This window comes from Salvelinus namaycush, chromosome 31 (assembly GCF_016432855.1).
Source record: "Salvelinus namaycush isolate Seneca chromosome 31, SaNama_1.0, whole genome shotgun sequence".
In the NCBI taxonomy this organism is placed as follows: Eukaryota; Metazoa; Chordata; class Actinopteri; order Salmoniformes; family Salmonidae; genus Salvelinus; species Salvelinus namaycush.
Window position 1 is genome coordinate 36,195,058 of NC_052337.1, and position 18,460 is coordinate 36,213,517.

Consider the following 18,460-nt stretch of genomic DNA (forward strand, 5'->3'; position numbering starts at 1 on the left):
CATTCTTGCATAATCAATGCTTGGAGTTTGTCAGAATTTGTGGGGTTTTGTTTGTCCACCTGCCTCTTGAGGATTGACCACAAGTTCTCAATGGGATTAAGGTCTGGGGAGTTTCCTGGCCATGGACCCAAAATATCGATGTTTTGTTCCCCGATTAACTTAGTTATGACTTTTGCATTATGGCAAGGTGCTCCATCATGCTGGAAAAGGCGTTGTTTGTCACCAAACTGTTCCAGGATGGTTGGGAGAAGTTTCTCTCGGAGGATGTGTTGGTACCATTCTTTATTCATGGCTGTGTTCTTAGGAAAAATTGTGAGTGAGCCCACTCCCTTGGCTGAGAAGCAACCCCACACATGAATGGTCGCAGGATGCCTTACTGTTGGCATGACACAGGACTGATGGTAGCGCTCACCTTGTCTTCTCTGGACAAGCTTTTTTCCGGATGCCCCAAACAATCGGAAAGGGGATTCATCAGAGTACATGACTTTACCCCAGTCCTCAGCAGTCCAATCCCTGTACCTTTTGCAGAATATCAGTCTGTCTCTGCTGTTTTTCCTGGAGAGAAGTGGCTTCTTTGCTGCCCTTCTTGACACCAGGCCATCCTCCAAAAGTCTTTGCCTCACTGTGCGTGCAGATGCACTCACACCTGCCTGCTGCCATTCCTGAGCAAGCTCTGTACTGGTGGTGCCCCGATCCCGCAGCTGAATCAACTTTAGGAGACTGTCCTGGCGCTTGCTGGACTTTTTTGGGCGCCCTGAAGCCTTCTTCACAACAATTGAACCGCTCTCCTTGAAGTTCTTGATGATCCGATAAATGGTTGATTTAGGTGCAATCTTACTGGCAGCAATATCCTTGCCTGTGAAACCCTTTTTGTGCAAAGCAATGATGACGGCACGTGTTTCCTTGCAGGTAACCATGGTTGACAGAGGAAGAACAATGATTCCAAGCACCACCCTTCTTTTGAAGCTTCCAGTCTGTTATTCGAACTCAATCAGCATGACAGAGTGATCTCCAGCCTTGTCCTCATCAACACTCACACCTGTGTTAACGAGAGAATCACTGACATGATGTCAGCTGGTCCTTTTGTGGCAGGGCTGAAATGCAGTGGAAATGTTTTGGGGGGATTCAGTTCATTTGCATGGCAAAGAGGGACTTTGCAATGAATTGCAATTCATCTGATCACTCTTCATAACATTCTGGAGTATATGCAAACTGCCATCATACAAACTGAGGCAGCAGACTGAATATTTGTGACATTCTCAAAACTTTTGGCCAAGACTGTATAGCCGAACACAAGATTACTACAAATGCGTGCTGAGGCGGGCATGCCCTGAGCTCGTGAAGTGATCGCTTCTTGGAACGCTACTGAAGCGAAATTGGAGCGGGGAAGCAGGCCGACACTCCAGCCTTTGGGAATCTCGATCCACGCTCCAGTCAAATTGGGCACGCTCTGCTCCTCGCTCTGCTCTGCTCCGCTCACATACTCTGGTGTGATGTGGAACTACAAACTCGGAAACCAACAAGGTTCCTCATTCATTTAAGTTGTTGTGACTTAAAATGAAAGAAGAAGTGAGCCATTGCTCCAGAGACAGGGGTATTTAAACTCAGAGAACACTCTCAGTAGGCTGTGATAGCTGCTGTCATTTCACACTGACACAAGGTGAGTCTTTTACTTCACACCTTTTTATGTCATAGTGCTCAGTTCTGAAGTTTGACAAAAGGCACATAATGAGAAGTTATTTGAGCACATGACTAGCTGTAATTGTATGCTTTCAATGTGGCTGATCATTTGTGCGTATACCAACAGGACGTTTTAGGAGTCTTTGAATAGAAAAGTCTTACAGTAACATGGAGGATTTTGACTATAAAGAATTTGGAGAAGATTATACTGCTGACAATGAAACATATGAAAACACCTCTGTGAGTGGCTCAGTGACTTTCAACCATCCCAGGTCCTTTTCAGTGGAAACTGTAATCAATATACTTATATCACTACTGGGTCTCAGTGGAAATGCTATAGTAATTTGGATCTCCGGCTTCAAGATGAGGACATCGGTCAACACCACTTGGTACCTCAGTCTGGCCATCTCAGACTTTCTGTTCTGTGTCTGTCTGCCCTTTAACATTGTATACATGGTCACCTCACACTGGCCCTTTGGGCTGGTCATGTGTAAGCTGACCTCCTCCACTATGTTCCTCAACATGTTCAGCAGCGTCTTCCTGCTGGTTCTGATCAGTGTTGACCGCTGCATGTCAATCACTTTTCCTGTCTGGGCTCAGAACAACCGGACCGTGCCCAGAGCATCCGGAGTGGTCGTCCTTGTGTGGGCCCTCTCTGCTGCCCTGACTGTACCCTCACTAGTCCACCGCCAGATCAAAACACACGGGGCTGATACACTGTGCTATACTGATTATCAGTCTGGGCACAAGGCAGTGGCTCTGAGTCGATTTGTCTGTGGCTTTGTGATTCCTCTTTTGATTATAGTCTTCTGCTACTCAGTTATCTTTGTACAGCTTAGGAGTCGCCCCATGAAATCCACTAAACCTGTCAAGGTAATGACTGTCCTCATTGTGTCCTTCTTCGTTTGCTGGGTGCCCTATCACACCTTTGTCCTGTTGGAGTTGAACTTGGGGAACCACAGCCTTGAGATGCTCTACACTTGGCTGAAGTTGGGCAGCACAATGGCTGCAGCAAACAGTTTCCTTAACCCCATACTGTATGTGTTAATGGGTCATGACTTTCGGCAAACCCTAAAGAGGTCTGTTCTGTGGAAGATAGAAAATGCAATGGCAGAAGATGGGCGTACAGGTGGACGTAACCTCTCAAAGTCTGGGTCTTTTGAGAGTAAAGCTTTCACACACGTCTGAGGTTTAAGATTGTGTCATTTTATTGAGGTTGTTTGTAACGATGGGGCCTTTTTGCACTGCTTCTATAGATGTTATATGATTTGTAATGTATTAATTCAAAGTGTTACTGTGTAAATATGAGTTTCAATGGATATCAAAAGGCGTGTCTGATTAAAATCTGTTACATTAGTTCTATACAATTAGTTGTCAAAGTTTTCATGTTTTCTTAAAGTATCTACTGAACAAAAATATAAACACAACGTGTAAAGTGTTGGACCCATGTTTCATGAGCTGAAATAAAATATCCCAGAAATGTTCCATACGCATAAAAAGCTTATTTCTCTCAAATGTTGTGCACAAATTTGTTTACAACCATGTTAGTAAGCATTTCTCCTTTGCTAAGATAATCCATCCACCTGAAAGGTGTGGCATATCAAGAAGCTGATGATACAGTATGATCATTACACAGGTACACCTTGTGCTGGGGACAATAAAAGGCCACTTTAAAATGTTTAGTTTTGTCACATAACACCATGCCACAGATGCCTTACATTTAGAGGGAGTGTGCAATTGACATGCTGACTACAGGAATGTCCACCAGAGCTGTTGCCAGAAAATGTCATGTTCATTTCTCTACCATAAGCTGCCTCCAACATTGTTTTAGAGAATTTTTCCAGTATGTCCAACCGGCCTCAAAACCGCAGACCACGTGTAACCACGCCAGCCTATGACCTCCACATCCGGCTTCTTCACCTGCGGGAAGACCAGCCACTCGGCCAGCTGATGAAACTGAGGAGTATTTCTGTCTGTAATAAAGCCCTTTTGTGGGGATAAACTAATTCTGAATGGCTCCCCAGTGGGTGGATCTATGCCCTTCCAGGCCCACCCTTGGCTGTGCCCCTGCCCAGTCATGTGAAATCAATAGATTATGGAGGGCCTCATTTATTTATTTCAATTGACTGATTTCCTTATATGAACTGTAACTCAGTAAAATCATTGAAATTGTTGCATGTTGCGTTTATAGCTATGTTCAGTATCTTTGGGTAACAAAAAAAAAGAACCATTCCACGATTAAGCAACTGTGCTACAACACGTAATAGTTCAAGAACTGGGGTTGTGCAATGACTGAAAATAATGTCATGATTCGTAGGAAAAGGTTGAGGTTAAAAACGTTTAAATAGATTTATCTTAGGCATCCTTTTCACCTTTTCCTCTCCACGAAGCGAGGGGGTTAAATCCAACATGGCCTCCATACCTGCGATAGAACTCAAACATCAGGGCTTTGCAGGGGTTGCGGATCATTAGAATGCTGGAGTCAAAGGCATGAATCGCCTCCCTGCCACTCATTGGTCTTTATGCAGATAGTTCTGCCATTGCAACAATAATCTCTCTCTCATTTGAAACATGTTAAAGGGGACCTTTCACTATTTTACAACTTAAAGTTACAGTCACAAAATGGACAGTGGGCCATTGACTCAACTGGTGTGGTGGGGTGTTCATAGGTCAATTTAATAAGCCTGCTCGTTGGGTTTTTACCTTTGTAGTAGAGGGGACCATCAAAGTAGTAGCTGCCAGTGTAGAATCCTGTGGCCAATTCTATCAGGTGACGTGCCCAGGTGTTTCCTGTTCCTGGGAAGCTGGCTAATGCCATCAGCTTTTTTGACAGGCAGAGCAGGAAACACCTGTCCATGCAGCAGCTGTTTGAACAGGAACAGACTAGCTTTGGTCCTGGATTACGAGATTAGCTAAAGTGTAATATTCGACCAGTGTAAAGCAGAAGTAGAAATCAGCACAGAGATGATGACCTAACTACATATTGAAACATGGGGCATCTGCAGAACAACAAAACAAATACCTAAGAGGAAGTCAGTACCCTGTTCCCACCCATGATGCAGTGCATGGGGGCTTTTGGGGAAATGAAAGTCCCTAAATAAACGTCACAAGTTACTCACCACCACTCAGCAGGCAAGCTTGCATAATAATGGCGTGATGTTGTGCAAAGTGAAAATGACAGCTTGGGACTGATGTTGAATAAATACAATTTAAAAATTGTACGACCCTACTGGAATGCTCACCCTTGATTCGAGTCTTACACTATGAAGTAGTCCTGAGTGCCACAGTGCTCCAGGTCTTCTCCAGGGAAGCTCTGCAGACACATCTCTTCATCCTCCTGCTCATGCAGGGGGAACAGGAGTGTAGGGTAACCACAAAGGCACCACTGACTCAGGAACAGGCAGAGACAACACCTAGGGGAGGATACAAACTTCAGGTTCAACTGAGTGACAAGATTTGATGTAGATAATGAAGACACTATGGTGAGGTTTTCCGTTAACTGAATTCATTTTCCATTTAAAATATAATGAAGATAGAGGTTTCCTGACCTGATCAGTGCAGAAATCCCCAAATTCAGGATGTCAGCCCTGATGGGGAAAGCCTCTGTTACGTTCACTGGCTTCTTGAAGCCCACTTTAAAAATGTCTCTATTCCATCTGTGTAGAGAGAGAATGGGTTAGCTAGTGGATTAACATTATCAAGAATATGTACAGAAAAATAAACAATTCACTGTGTCCAACAGTGTCTGGAGCTGGTTCTAAGAAGACGATGGAGAGCCGATCGGGTCCTCTACAGATGATGCTCTGGTCCCCCTTGAGGTCCATGTTACAGTTAGTCTCTGAGGCGTTAGGGGCCTGGACCTTAAGGCCACAATAACACTCAGCTCCAAATTCCAGCCCTGCATACAAGTAGCCTCTGATGCAGAGGACACCAGCATGAATTACTTTTACCCCTGGGTATACTGACAAGAAAGCTTAAAAAAGACATAGAAATCACATAGAGGCCATCAATACAAGTAGGGAACAATTGAATAGTTGTTACTTAGTGATGAGGTAGTAGTAGTAGAGCACAACCCTATGGAAAATGTGAATGTATTAGTTGTATTATTGAGTGAGTGAGTGGGTGAGTGAGTGAGCAAGTGAGTCAGTGAGTGAGTGAGTAGGTGAGTGACTGAGTGAGTGACTGAGCACGTGGGATTTCTGTTGATTTCTCCCTCCTTACCACTGGAAAGACAGTGACCTACTGTACCTACCAGCACAGTTGTTCTGACATTGGAGGACTGCCATTTTCTTGTCATCAAAGAAAGACACCCCTCTAAGGGTCCTCTTCTGTGAATTGTCAATGTAGCATCCAGGAGGTTGGACAGCAGGAGATCATCTAAAAAACAAATACTTGTCAACACAAAAACTGAGGTTGTGTATTTCCCCTAGGATAACCCGTCCTTCTCCTTTGGTCTGACACTCACCAAGGTACACTACATAACCAAAATATATTTGGACACCTGCTCGTCGAACATCTCATTCCAACATCATGGGCATGAATATGGAGTTGGTCCCCCCTTTGCTGCTGTAACAGAAGGCTGCTCTTCTACGAAAAACTCCCTAGAAAGGCGGAGGGAACCTAGGAAGAAACCTAGAGAGAAACCAGGCTCTAAGGGTTGACCAGTCCTCTTCTGGCTGTGCCTGGTGGAGATTATAAAAGTACATGGGCATTAAGGCCATATCGTTCTTCAAGATATCGTTCAAACGTTCATAGATGACCAGCAGGGTCAAAGACTAATCACGGTGCGTATAGATGGTCAGCACCTCAGGAATAAATGTCAGTTGGCTTTTCATAGCCAAGCATTAAGAGGTCGAGACAGCAGGTGCGGGAGAGAGAGAGAGCTGTCTCTGATCAACTCTCTCGTTATCTTTCTCAGAACAATCTTCTTGTTTCTAACCAGACAGGCTGGTGGGTCACTCAACCGAGACTGCTCTTCTCTGTGTCACGGAGACTCTCCGCACTGCCAAAGCTGACTCTCTCTCCTCTGTTCTCATCCTCCTAGATCTATCTGCTGCCTTCGACACCGTGAACCATCAGATCCTCCTCTCCACCCCCTCAGGGCTGGGCGTCACAGGCTCTGTACACTCTCAGGCCGCTCCTACCAGGTGACGTGGAGAGGATCTGTGTCTGCACCACATACTCTCACTATTGGTGTCCCCCAGGGCTTCATTCTAGGCCCTCTCCTCTTCTCTCTATGCACCACGTCACTGGCTCTGTCATATCCTCACATGGTCTCTCTTATCATTGCTATGCAGATGACACTCAACTACTTTTATCCTTCCCACCTTCTGACACACAGGTGGCGACACACATCTCTGCGTGCATGGCAGATATCTCAGCTTGGATGTCGGCCCAACCCCCAAGCTCAACCTCGACAAGACGGAGCTGCTGTTCCTCCCGGGGAAGGCCTGCCCGCTCAAAGACCTCTCCATCGTGGTTGACAACTCCACAGTGTCGCCCTCCCAGAGTGCAAAGAACCTTGGCATGACCTTGGACAACACCCTGTTGTTCTCTGCAAACATCAAAACAGTGACTCGCTCCTGCAGGTTCATGCTCTACAACATACGTTGTGTACGACCCTACCTCACACAGGAAGTGGCGCATGTCCTAATCCAGGCACTTGTCATCTCCCGTCTGGGCTAATGCAACTCGCTGTTGGCTGGGCTCCCTGCTTGTTCCAACAAACCCCTGCAACTGATCCAGAAGGCTGTAGCTCGCCTGGTTTTCAACCTTCCCAAGTTCTCCCATGCCAACCCCGCTCCTCCGCACACTCCACTGGCTTCCAGTTGAAGCTCGCATCCACTACAATACCATGGTGCTTGCCAGCAAGAGGAACTGCCCCTCGCTACCTTCCGGCTATGATCAAACCCTACACCCCAACCCGAGCACTCCTTTAAGCCACCTTTGGTCTCTTGGCCATCTCACCCCTACGGGAAGGCAGCTCCCGCTCTGGCCAGTACCAGCTCTTCTCTGTCCTGGCACCCCAATGATGGAACCAGCTTCCCCCTGAAGCTAGGACAGAAGAGTCCCTGCCCATCTTCCGAAAGCACCTGAAACCCTACATCTTCAAAGAGAATGTTAAATAATCCCCCTCCTTACCTTTTTTTTATTTCACCTTTATTTAACCAGGTAGGCCAGTTGAGAACAAGTTCTCATTTACAACTGCGACCTGGCAAAGATAATGCAAAGCAGTGCGACAAAAACAACAACACAGAGTTACACATAAACAAACGTACAGTCAATAACACAAAATAAATGAAAAATAGAAAAATCTATGTACAGTGTGTGCAAATGTAGAAGAATAGGGAGGTAGGCAATAAATAGGCTATAGAGGGAAAGATAATTACAATTTAGCATTAATACTGGAGTGATAGATGTGCAAGTAGAGATACTGGGGTGCAAAAGAGCAAAAAGATAAATAACAATATGGGGATGAGGTAGTTGGGTGTGCTATTTACAGATTGGCTGTGTACAGGTACAGTGATCGGTAAACTGCTCTGACAGCTGATGCTTAAAGTTAGAGAGGGAGATATAAGACTCCAGCTCCAGAGATTTTTGCAATTCGTTCCAGTCATTGGCAGCAGAGAACTGGAAGGAAAGGCGGCCAAAGTAAGTGTTGGCTTTGGGGATGACCAGTGCAATATACCTGCTGGAGCGCGTGCTACCGGTGGGTGTTGCTATGGTGACCAGTGAGCTGAGATAAGGCGGAGCTTAACCTAGCAAAGACTTATAGATGACCTGGAGCCAGTGGGTTTGGCGACGTATATGTAGTGAGGGCCAGCCAACGAGAGCATACAGGTCGCAGTGGTGGGTGGTATATGGGGCTTTGGATAAAACGGATGGCACTGTGATAGATTACATCCAGTTTGCTGAGTAGAGTGTTGGCTATCTCAAACCCCCCCCCCCCAAAAAAAGAAGAATACAATAATAAACACTTGCACCCTTTCTGGCTCTGACTTAACTGATAACTACTTTATTGAGGAAACGTGTACTTACTATGCCTGTGATATGTGGTTGTCAAATTGTCACGAATCCCGTTTCCTGAGTCTGGTTTTTGCCTGTGTTCTGTTCTGGAGTGTTTTTCCGGTGTCCTGGAACGCACCCTGTCTGGTTGCCGGGCGTTTTAGCTAGTTGGGAGATCTCAGATTACCCGCACCTGTATCCCATCAGCTATCTGTGCACCTGGTCCTGATCATCATCTCTCCTCTTCATAAGCCCGGACCTGACATCCATTCCCTGCCGGATCGTTAGCCATAAACATTATTCACCCGGATCACTTACCCCATTCCTGCCTGGTCGTCGGAGGCTTCCGCTACTCCTTTGGATCCACCTATTCACTCCCATCAACTCACCACCGCTGCCCATTACGCTACCTGGATATTTCTACACCTTCATATTCACTTGTAAATAAATACTCACCTTCTTCCTACTCTCCTTGTCCTGGTCTGCTTCTGGGTTCGATTTTGAAAGAACGTGACAGAACGATCCGGCCAAGGATGAACCCAGCGGACCTGGACCCCGTTTGCCATGCCGTTACCCAGCAGGGGAAGATATTGGAACAACACAACATGGCGCTACAGGAGATAGCGGGTTCAGTCCGGAACTTATCTGCTAGCTTGACGAATATCCAGGATCAGCTCAGGTTGCCGGCGGGACATCCACCACCTGTTTCACCCATCTCACCTGCCGATTCTGGAGAGGTTTCCTTCCGTGAGCCCAAGGTTCCGACGCCTGATAAGTACGAGGGGGATTTCGGAAGATGCCGTTCATTTCTTATGCAGTGTGGCTTAGTTTTTGATCTACAGCCCTACTCTTACGCCACAGATAAGGCTAGGATAGCTTTCGTGATTGAACTGCTGCGTGGTAGAGCTCTGGAATGGGCTTCAGCCGTTTGGGAACGACCGGACACCTGCATGGCTTCATACCAGGAGTTCACGGCGGAGATGAGAAAGCTTTTTGACCATCCTGTCCGAGGTAAGGACGCAGCTAAACGTTTGTTCACTCTTCGCCAAGGAGCTCGCAGTGTGGCAGACTTTATGATCGAATTCAGGACATTGGCTGTGGAGAGTGGTTGGAATGAGGAGTCACTACAAGCGGCTTTTTACCAGGGGTTGTCGGAGCAACTCAAGGACGAGCTGATATCCTATCCAGAGCCTAGTGACCTAGACAGCTTGGTCACTTTAGCTATTCGGGTAGATAATAGAGTCCGAGAGAGAAGGAGGGAGAAGCAGTGGGGGCCGTCCAATCAATCAGCAACTCGGTTACCATTTGGTTCAGGAAATGGACCAGAACGTGTTGATCATGCTTCCCCACACGGGATTAGTGGAGGGGTCTTGCCACCAGATCCTGAACCAATGCAAGTGGGGCGACACGGGCTAACTAAGGAGGAGCGCCAACGTAGACGTGAGACCAACAGCTGCCTCTACTGTGGTAGCTCGGGACATTACATCTCCGCTTGTCCACAGCGCCCGTTAAACTGCCCGGCTCGCTAGTTATGGGAGGAATTTTTGCGAGCCAGTTTCAACCTCTCAAGAACCCTGTCAGACCCCGTTTTCCTGCGACCCTTATGAATAAGGATCAGAGCTTAGAGATGAACGCTTTTATCGATTCAGGTGCCGATGGCAGCTTTATTGATGCCGACTTGGTGGAACAGCTGGGGCTTTCCAAGGAGCAATTGCCGGAAGCCATTGAAGCAACCACTCTGAACGGCAGTAGTCTGGCACGGATTACGATGAGGACTGAACCGGTTAAGATGTTGTTGTCGGGGAATCATTCAGAGTTTATCTCCTTCCTCATTCTGTCCTCGCCCCATGTTCCTCTGGTTCTTGGTTACCCCTGGCTGAAGGAACACAATCCCTCGTTTGATTGGGTGACGGGTAAGGTAACTAGTTGGAGCATTGAGTGTCATGCTAACTGCCTTAGGACTGCCTGTTCTCCTGCTGTTCCCAGTCAGGTCAGTGACTCTGCTCCTCCTGATTTGTCCCTGGTTCCAGAAACATATCACGAGTTGGGTGAAGTATTCAGTAAGCAGAAGGCTCTGTCCCTTCCTCCCCACCGACCTTATGACTGTGCGATTAATTTGTTCCCTGGAGCTGCCTTTCCCAAGGGACGGTTATACAGTATCTCTCGACCTGAACGTGAAGCCTTGGAGACCTACATCAAGGAATCTCTAGCTGCAGGTCTCATTCGCCCCTCGTCATCACCTCTGGGAGCAGGATTCTTTTTTGTGAGTAAGAAGGATGGCTCTCTTCGACCATGTATTGATTATCGGGGGTTGAATGATATTACGGTTAAGAACAAGTATCCCCTGCCCTTGATGAGCTCTGCTTTCGACTCTTTACAGGGTGCTACGGTTTTTACGAAGCTTGACCTACGTAATGCTTATCATTTGGTTCGGATCAAAGAGGGGGACGAGTGGTTGACTGGGTTCAATACTCCTATGGGACATTTCGAGTACCAGGTGATGCCGTTTGGACTGACCAACGCTCCTGCTGTGTTCCAAAGTATGGTGAATGATGTTCTGAGAGATATGATTGGTATTTTTGTGTTCGTTTACCTGGATGATATCCTCATCTTCTCGAGGGAGCTTTCTAGCCACGTCCTGCATGTCAAGCAGGTCTTGCAGCGGTTATTGGAGAACCGTCTGTTCGTGAAGGCTGAGAAGTGTGATTTTCACGCCCACACGACGTCCTTCCTCGGGTACATCATCTCCAGGGGAGAGATCATGATGGACCAAGAGAAGGTTCGGGCGGTTCGGGATTGGGTCCAGCCCGGTACGAGATTGCAGCTCCAGAGATTCCTGGGGTTTGCGAACTTCTATCGGAGGTTTATCCGTGATTACAGCCGGGTGGCCGTCCCTTTAACTGCCCTGACGTCTTGCACCAGAGATTTCTGTTGGACTCCTGAGGCAGACCGAGCATTTCTGGACTTGAAGAGCCGATTCACCAACGCCCCGATTCTCTCTCAACCTGACACTTCCCGTCAGTTTGTTGTTGAGGTGGACGCGTCTGATGTGGGGGTGGGCGCCATCCTGTCCCAGCGTAGCTCCACTGACGGTAAACTCCATCCCTGCGCCTTCTACTCTTGTCGTCTTTCTCCAGCTGAAAGAAACTACGATGTGCGTAACCGGGAGCGTCTCGCTGTGAAGCTTGCCTTGGAGGAGTGGCGTCACTGGTTGGAGGGAGCGGAGCAACCGTTTGTGGTCTGGACTGACCACAAGAATCTGGCTTACGTGCAATCGGCTAAACGTCTCAACTCCCGTCAGGCCAGGTGGGCTTTGTTTTTTGGACGCTTCAATTTTTCCCTGACGTTCCGACCTGGGTCGAAGAACGGGAAGGCGGACGCCCTGTCCCGGATGTTCTCCAAGACGGAGGAGAGTGGGGCCAAGACTGAGACGATTATTCCCCAGAATGTTGTCGTGGGAGCCGTTACATGGAGGATTGAGGAGGATGTGATGGCGGCCCTTCGGACGCAGCCCGGGCCCGGTAACGGTCCACCCGGTCGGTTGTTCGTGCCTGAGTCGGTCCGCTCTGCTGTCCTTCAGTGGTCCCACGCCAGCAAGATAGCTTGTCACCCTGGCGTTGCTCGGACTATGGCGTTACTGCGCAGACGATTTTGGTGGCCTGCCATGGGAGAAGATACCCGGAGGTTTGTTGCCGCTTGTCCTGTTTGTGCGCAGAATAAGAGTTCCAATCGGCCCAGCTCTGGGCTTCTTCACCCCCTACCTATTCCCCGGCGACCTTGGTCGCATCTGGCCCTGGACTTTGTCACGGGGTTGCCCTCTTCTGTTGGTAACACGGTTATTCTGACCATTGTGGACAGATTCAGCAAGTTTGCTCACTTTGTCCCCCTCTCCAAGCTGCCTTCTGCCACTGAGACGTCCGAGATCCTGGTTAGGGAGGTTTTCAGGGTCCACGGGTTGCCCTGTGACATTGTTTCTGACCGTGGTCCTCAGTTTACCTCTGCTGTCTGGAGATCCTTCTGTTTGGCCATTGGAGCTACAGTCAGTCTCACTTCTGGATTTCACCCCCAATCTAATGGTCAGGCGGAGAGAGCCAACCAGAAGATGGAGTCCACGCTGCGCTGTCTTGTTTCCTCTGATCCCACCTCTTGGTCCTCTCAATTACCCTGGGTCGAATATGCCCATAATACTCTCCCTTCATCTGCTACTGGGATGTCTCCCTTCCAGTGCCTGTACGGTTACCAACCTCCCTTGTTTCCTTCTCAGGAGAGGGATCTCTCGGTCCCCTCCGTCCAGACCCACATTCGTCGTTGCCACCGGACCTGGCATCGGGCCAGGAAGGCTCTCCTTAGAGTTTCTGACCGGTATCAGATCCAGGCGAATCGTCGCCGTATTCCTGCCCCTGCTTATACGGTCGGAGATAAGGTTTGGTTAGCTACACGGGATCCTCCTCTACGGACTGAGTCGAGGAAACTGTCACCGAAGTTCATTGGTCCGTTTGTAGTGGAGAGAATCATTAATCCGGTGGTGGTCCGACTCAAGTTGCCTGCAACACTTAGAGTACATCCCACTTTTCATGTCTCCTGCCTCAAGCCGGTTCACCTCAGTCCTCTGTTGCCCCCTCCTCCTCGTCCTCCCCCTCCTCGGATGATCGGAGGTGGTCCTGTCTACACGGTGCGCCGCATCATGGACTCAAGACGGCGGGGTCGAGGGTTCCAGTATCTAGTGGATTGGGAAGGATATGGTCCAGAGGAGAGGAGTTGGATTCCTCGGCGTCAGATCCTTGACGCTGACCTGCTTCGTGACTTCTACCGCCTCCACCCTGGCGCTCCGGGTAGTCCGCCCGGTGGCGTTCGTCGGAGGGGGGGTACTGTCACGAATCCCGTTTCCTGAGTCTGGTTTTTGCCTGTGTTCTGTTCTGGAGTGTTTTTCCGGTGTCCTGGAACGCACCCTGTCTGGTTGCCGGGCGTTTTAGCTAGTTGGGAGATCTCAGATTACCCGCACCTGTATCCCATCAGCTATCTGTGCACCTGGTCCTGATCATCATCTCTCCTCTTCATAAGCCCGGACCTGACATCCATTCCCTGCCGGATCGTTAGCCATAAACATTATTCACCCGGATCACTTACCCCATTCCTGCCTGGTCGTCGGAGGCTTCCGCTACTCCTTTGGACCCACCTATTCACTCCCATCAACTCACCACCGCTGCCCGTTACACTACCTGGATATTTCTACACCTTCATATTCACTTGTAAATAAATACTCACCTTCTTCCTACTCTCCTTGTCCTGGTCTGCTTCTGGGTTCGATTTTGAAAGAACGTGACACAAATCAAATCACCGAATACAACATGTGTAGACCTTACTGTGAAACGCTTACTTACAAGCCCTTAACCAACAATGCAGTTTTAAGAAAAATACCTTAAAAAAGTAAGAAAAAAAGTAACATAATTAATGAGCAGCAGTAAAATAACAATAGTGAGGCTATATAAAGGGGGTACCAGTACAGTATATACATTTGAAGTCGGAAGTTTACATACACCTTAGCCAAATACATTTACACTCAGTTTTTCACAATTCCTGACATTTAATCCGAGTAAAAATTCCCAGTCTTAGGTCAGTTAGGATCAGCACTCTTAGGGATCGCGAACCGCTAGCGAGACACTTTTCGACAACATCCGGTGAAATTGGAGCGCACCAAATTCAAATTACAAAATGTCAGAATAATAGTAGAGAGAATGATTTATTTCAGCTTTTATTTCTTTCATCACATTCCCAGTGGGTCAGAAGTTTACATACACTCAATTAGTATTTGGTAGCATTGCCTTTAAATTGTTTAACTTGGGTCAAACGTTTCGGGTAGCCTTCCACAAACTTCCCACAATAAGTTGGGTGAATTTTGGCCCATTCCTCCTGACAGAGCTGGTGTAACTGAGTCAGGTTTGTAGACCTTATTGCTCACACACGCCTTTTCAGATCTGCCCACACATTTTCTATGGGATTGAGGTCAGAGCTTTGTGATGGCCACTCCAGTACCTTGACTTTGTTGTCCTTATGCCATTTTGACACAACTTTGTAAGTATACTTGGGGTCATTGTCCATTTGGAAGACCCATTTGCGACCAAGCTTTAACTTCCTGACTGATGTCTTGAGATGTTGCTTCAATATATCCACATAATTTTCCTTCCTCGTGATGCCATCTATTTTGTGAAGTGCACCAGTCCCTCCTGCAGCAAAGCACCCCCACAACATGATGCTGCCACCCCCATGCTTCACGGTTGGGATGGTGTTCTTCGACTTGCAAGCGTCCCCCTTTGTCCTCCAAACATAACGATGGTCATTATGGCCAAACAATTCTATTTTTGTTTCATCAGACCAGAGGACATTTCTCCAAAAAGTACTATCTTTGTCCCCATGTGCAGTTGCAAACGGTAGTCTGGCTTTTTTAATGCCAGTTTTGGAGTAGTGGCTTCTTCCTTGCTGAGCGGCCTTTCAGATTATATGTCGATATAGGACTTGCTTTACTGTGGTTTTAGATACTTTTGTACCTGTTTCATCCAGCATCTTCACAAGGTCCGTTGCTGTTGTTCTGGGATTGATTTTCATTTTTCACACCAAAGTACATTCATCTCTAGGAGACAGAACGCGTCTCCTTCCTGAGCAGTATGACGGCTGCGTGGTCCCACTGTGTTTATACTTGCGTACTATTGTTTGTACAGATGAACGTGGTACCTTCTGGCATTTGGAAATTGCTTTTAAGGATGAACCAGACTTGTGGCGGTCTACAATTTTTTTCTGAGGTCTTGGCTGATTTCTTTTGATTTTCCCATACAATCAATAAAAGCATTGTTGTAAAATAACGTTTTTTTTTTCTTATGATTCATCAATTTCTAGTTCAGATTTGGCTGCTAAGACTTTTGTCATATTTCTTTGAGAAAATGCCTCACCCAGTTCATCATCAATCCATGGAGATGGACGAGCCCCAACTGTACTCTTTCTTACTGGGGCATGATGGTCCATTACCTCAGTGAGCAAATCAATAAAACATTCTGTAGCGTGATTTAAATCATCCTCTAGATAAGTCAGCTCCCAGGGTACAGCAGCTAAATCATTTTAAAATAGCTCATGATTAAATGTTTTAAAATTTCTCTTGACCACAATCCTTGGGGGTTTCTTTGGAACCTTGGTGTTCATGGTTATGGTCACAATCTTATGATCTGTCCAGCCCACTGGCATTGATTTGGCTTTTAAGCATTGCAATGGTATATTACAGAAGATCAGATCAATGCATGTGTCTGAATGATGACCCAACTTAGTTGATGATCTAGTAGTATCATTAACCATTTGTTTCAAACCACAGTTCTCGGCATATCTCATAAATTTAGTTCTATTCGAATTATTAGGATCCTTCCAATTTATATTCAAATCACCCAAGATAAATACATCTCTGTGGCCTGGTCAAACCCAGTGCATAAGTATCCAGATAGGACACCTTAGAGCTAGGAGGTCTATACACACATCCTACCAAACTTATGTTAACTACTTCAGTTGGCTGCTTTGACCAAAACGTGAATGTAATATAACCTATTCTAGGAGCCTATTGTTTGTATATGACCTTTATTAATTGTTCACTTCTTTGTCAACAATGTCAGGTACAGGTAGGGATGACTGGGGCCTTCAGCAAGTAAGGCACAGGGGGTAAGAAATCATTTTTACATTACAGATATAAAATCCCACTGTGACCATGATAAAGTTAACTACATTACTTTAGTTGGCTGCTTTGAGCGAAACGAGTATGTAATATATCCTATTCTGGGATAATACATTAAAAAAAATAAGTTCCCTTGCACCATAGGGACACTTGACCTCCACCACTGCTATGGTGCCCACCAGAACATCCAGTGAGGCCCCCAGGATCCCAGATGATGTGACCCAAAGCCCTGACTCCAGCACATCCATCAATGTAGCTATTTTGAATGCCTTGATGCCCTCCTCTTCATTATCTGTGCCCCACTTTACAGACAACACCCCCATCCAACGACTGTGATCTGAGGACCCTTTTTAGCAGCGACGGAGTAATGAACTTGGCCCTGCTCCAAAATTGCTGGCTGTCAACCTCCCTCTCTTCATGGTGTGCCAGTTGGGGTTGATGCACTGTCCTACTGTTGCCTGCCGTATAGCCTCCTGCTGCTCGACTGATAGCACCATGCCAGCCAGGATGCCTGCATGCCCCAGGTGCCCTTGTTTTTTAACAATGTCCGGTGATGACAGGGAAGGTAGTGGTTGTTCTGGCTCAGGTTCAAGGAGCCATGTCATTCCACTGAACCTCCCCGGAGACGGTTCCCTAGCCACTGAAGATCCTCTTCTGTGGGCTCTCGGGTCAGAGGGTTGTAGTCTTTGGCCGGGTACAGGTACTCCACTGACTGCACCTGGTTGGGCACAGCTGGCTTCCTCCACTCACATTCCACAGCCGTACGGCCAATATTGTGGACCACCAAAATAGGCTGCATGGCTACACTTATGAGCTCCACGTGTCACCCTGCAACACACGTTGGAAATGATTTTGGAAAGATTGTCATCTTTTTGAGTGCTACACTATATAAATAAAGTTTGATTTGATTGATGACATTACAGCTGTAGAATATTTAATCAACTGTATTTTTCACATGAGGACAAGTGCAGTTTTCCCATTAACTTTTCATTGATTGCTTGGGATTTTATCACTTGACATATCAATCATATAGTGGGTAGGATCCTATAAATCAAGGCTGAATGCATGTACCACAACGAAAAAATAAATACTGTGCCTTTGAAGATTTGTCTCTGGTCATGAAACTACAATACAGGCTTGATGTCTTAACAGTCAATTCTGAATCAATAGATTTTTAGATTCATTCTCATCAATGACAACATTCTAGAACTGAGTTATAAATCATCTAAGTCTGATATTCAGGATAATCTGGTTAATGATTATATCATTAAGTGGCTCTTGTAGAATGACACCTTTATAGAACACATTGTATTTATACGATGCTCAAACTTAACTTAATAGCTACACTCACCGACACAGGATAAACTTTATCCCTCATGCTGGCCCCGACCAAACTGGTAAATTGCCCCTCACTATAGCTGCACTTCTCCACATGTTCAGACTATAGCGGTCTTTTCCCCTTTTAATACGCTTATGCTCATCCTTAAATGCCATAAGGTCTGAAATAAACAAGTCGACACACTGTACAAACAATTATCTAGGCTAAGTATTAAATTATGTTTTGATCTATTGCTCTACTAGCTAGCTAAAGTGACGTCAGTGGCTAGCTAAAACAGAGAAAGGGGATGTAAGAAGTTCAACACTTTAATTTCAAAACAGCACATGGATTCATCATGGATTGGGCACAGGTCGCTGATCACGCTGGTGAATTTTTTTCTTTCTTTTTTCCCCATGCTGGTGAACCGTAGCTGACAGTGCCGGCTAGAGATGACGTGCAGGAGCTTAATCAAAACGAACAAACACATACTTAATTTGGAGTGTTTGTAAAATTCAGTATGTGAAAATGAATGGTGGTAAAACGACTGGAACCATTTCCATGTTTGACCGCTAGGTTGAATGGATATTGTGACTAGTCCACTGTTGCGGACTATAATGATGAAAAACGATGTCCGAGTTTCCGACTTGGAATTCCGAATTGGATGACCGTTAAAAAAAAAAAAATCTCTTTCGGAGCTCGTTTTTTTTTTTTTTTTTAAGTTCACAGTTGTTTTGAATGCACTTAAATCA

The 18,460-nt window shown here is 46.5% G+C and overlaps 1 protein-coding gene and 1 pseudogene across 1 annotated transcript; one reads left to right on the top strand and one right to left on the bottom strand.

The window, feature by feature from the left end:
- Nucleotides 1–1,649: 1,649 nt before the first annotated feature.
- On the top strand, nucleotides 1,650–3,149 carry LOC120026112 (C3a anaphylatoxin chemotactic receptor-like). Its single transcript, XM_038970930.1, has one exon. The coding sequence runs from the start codon at nucleotides 1,849–1,851 to the stop codon at nucleotides 2,866–2,868; it is 1,020 nt and encodes a 339-aa protein (XP_038826858.1). The 5' UTR covers nucleotides 1,650–1,848; the 3' UTR covers nucleotides 2,869–3,149.
- Nucleotides 3,150–4,035: 886 nt separating this feature from the next.
- LOC120025581 lies at nucleotides 4,036–17,192 on the bottom strand (annotated as a pseudogene).
- Nucleotides 17,193–18,460: the final 1,268 nt, after the last annotated feature.

Excerpts from the sequence above, each read along its gene's own strand:
- LOC120026112 (XM_038970930.1), top strand. The coding sequence starts at position 1,849 with ATGGAGGATTTTGACTATAAAGAATTTGGAGAAGATTATACTGCTGAC.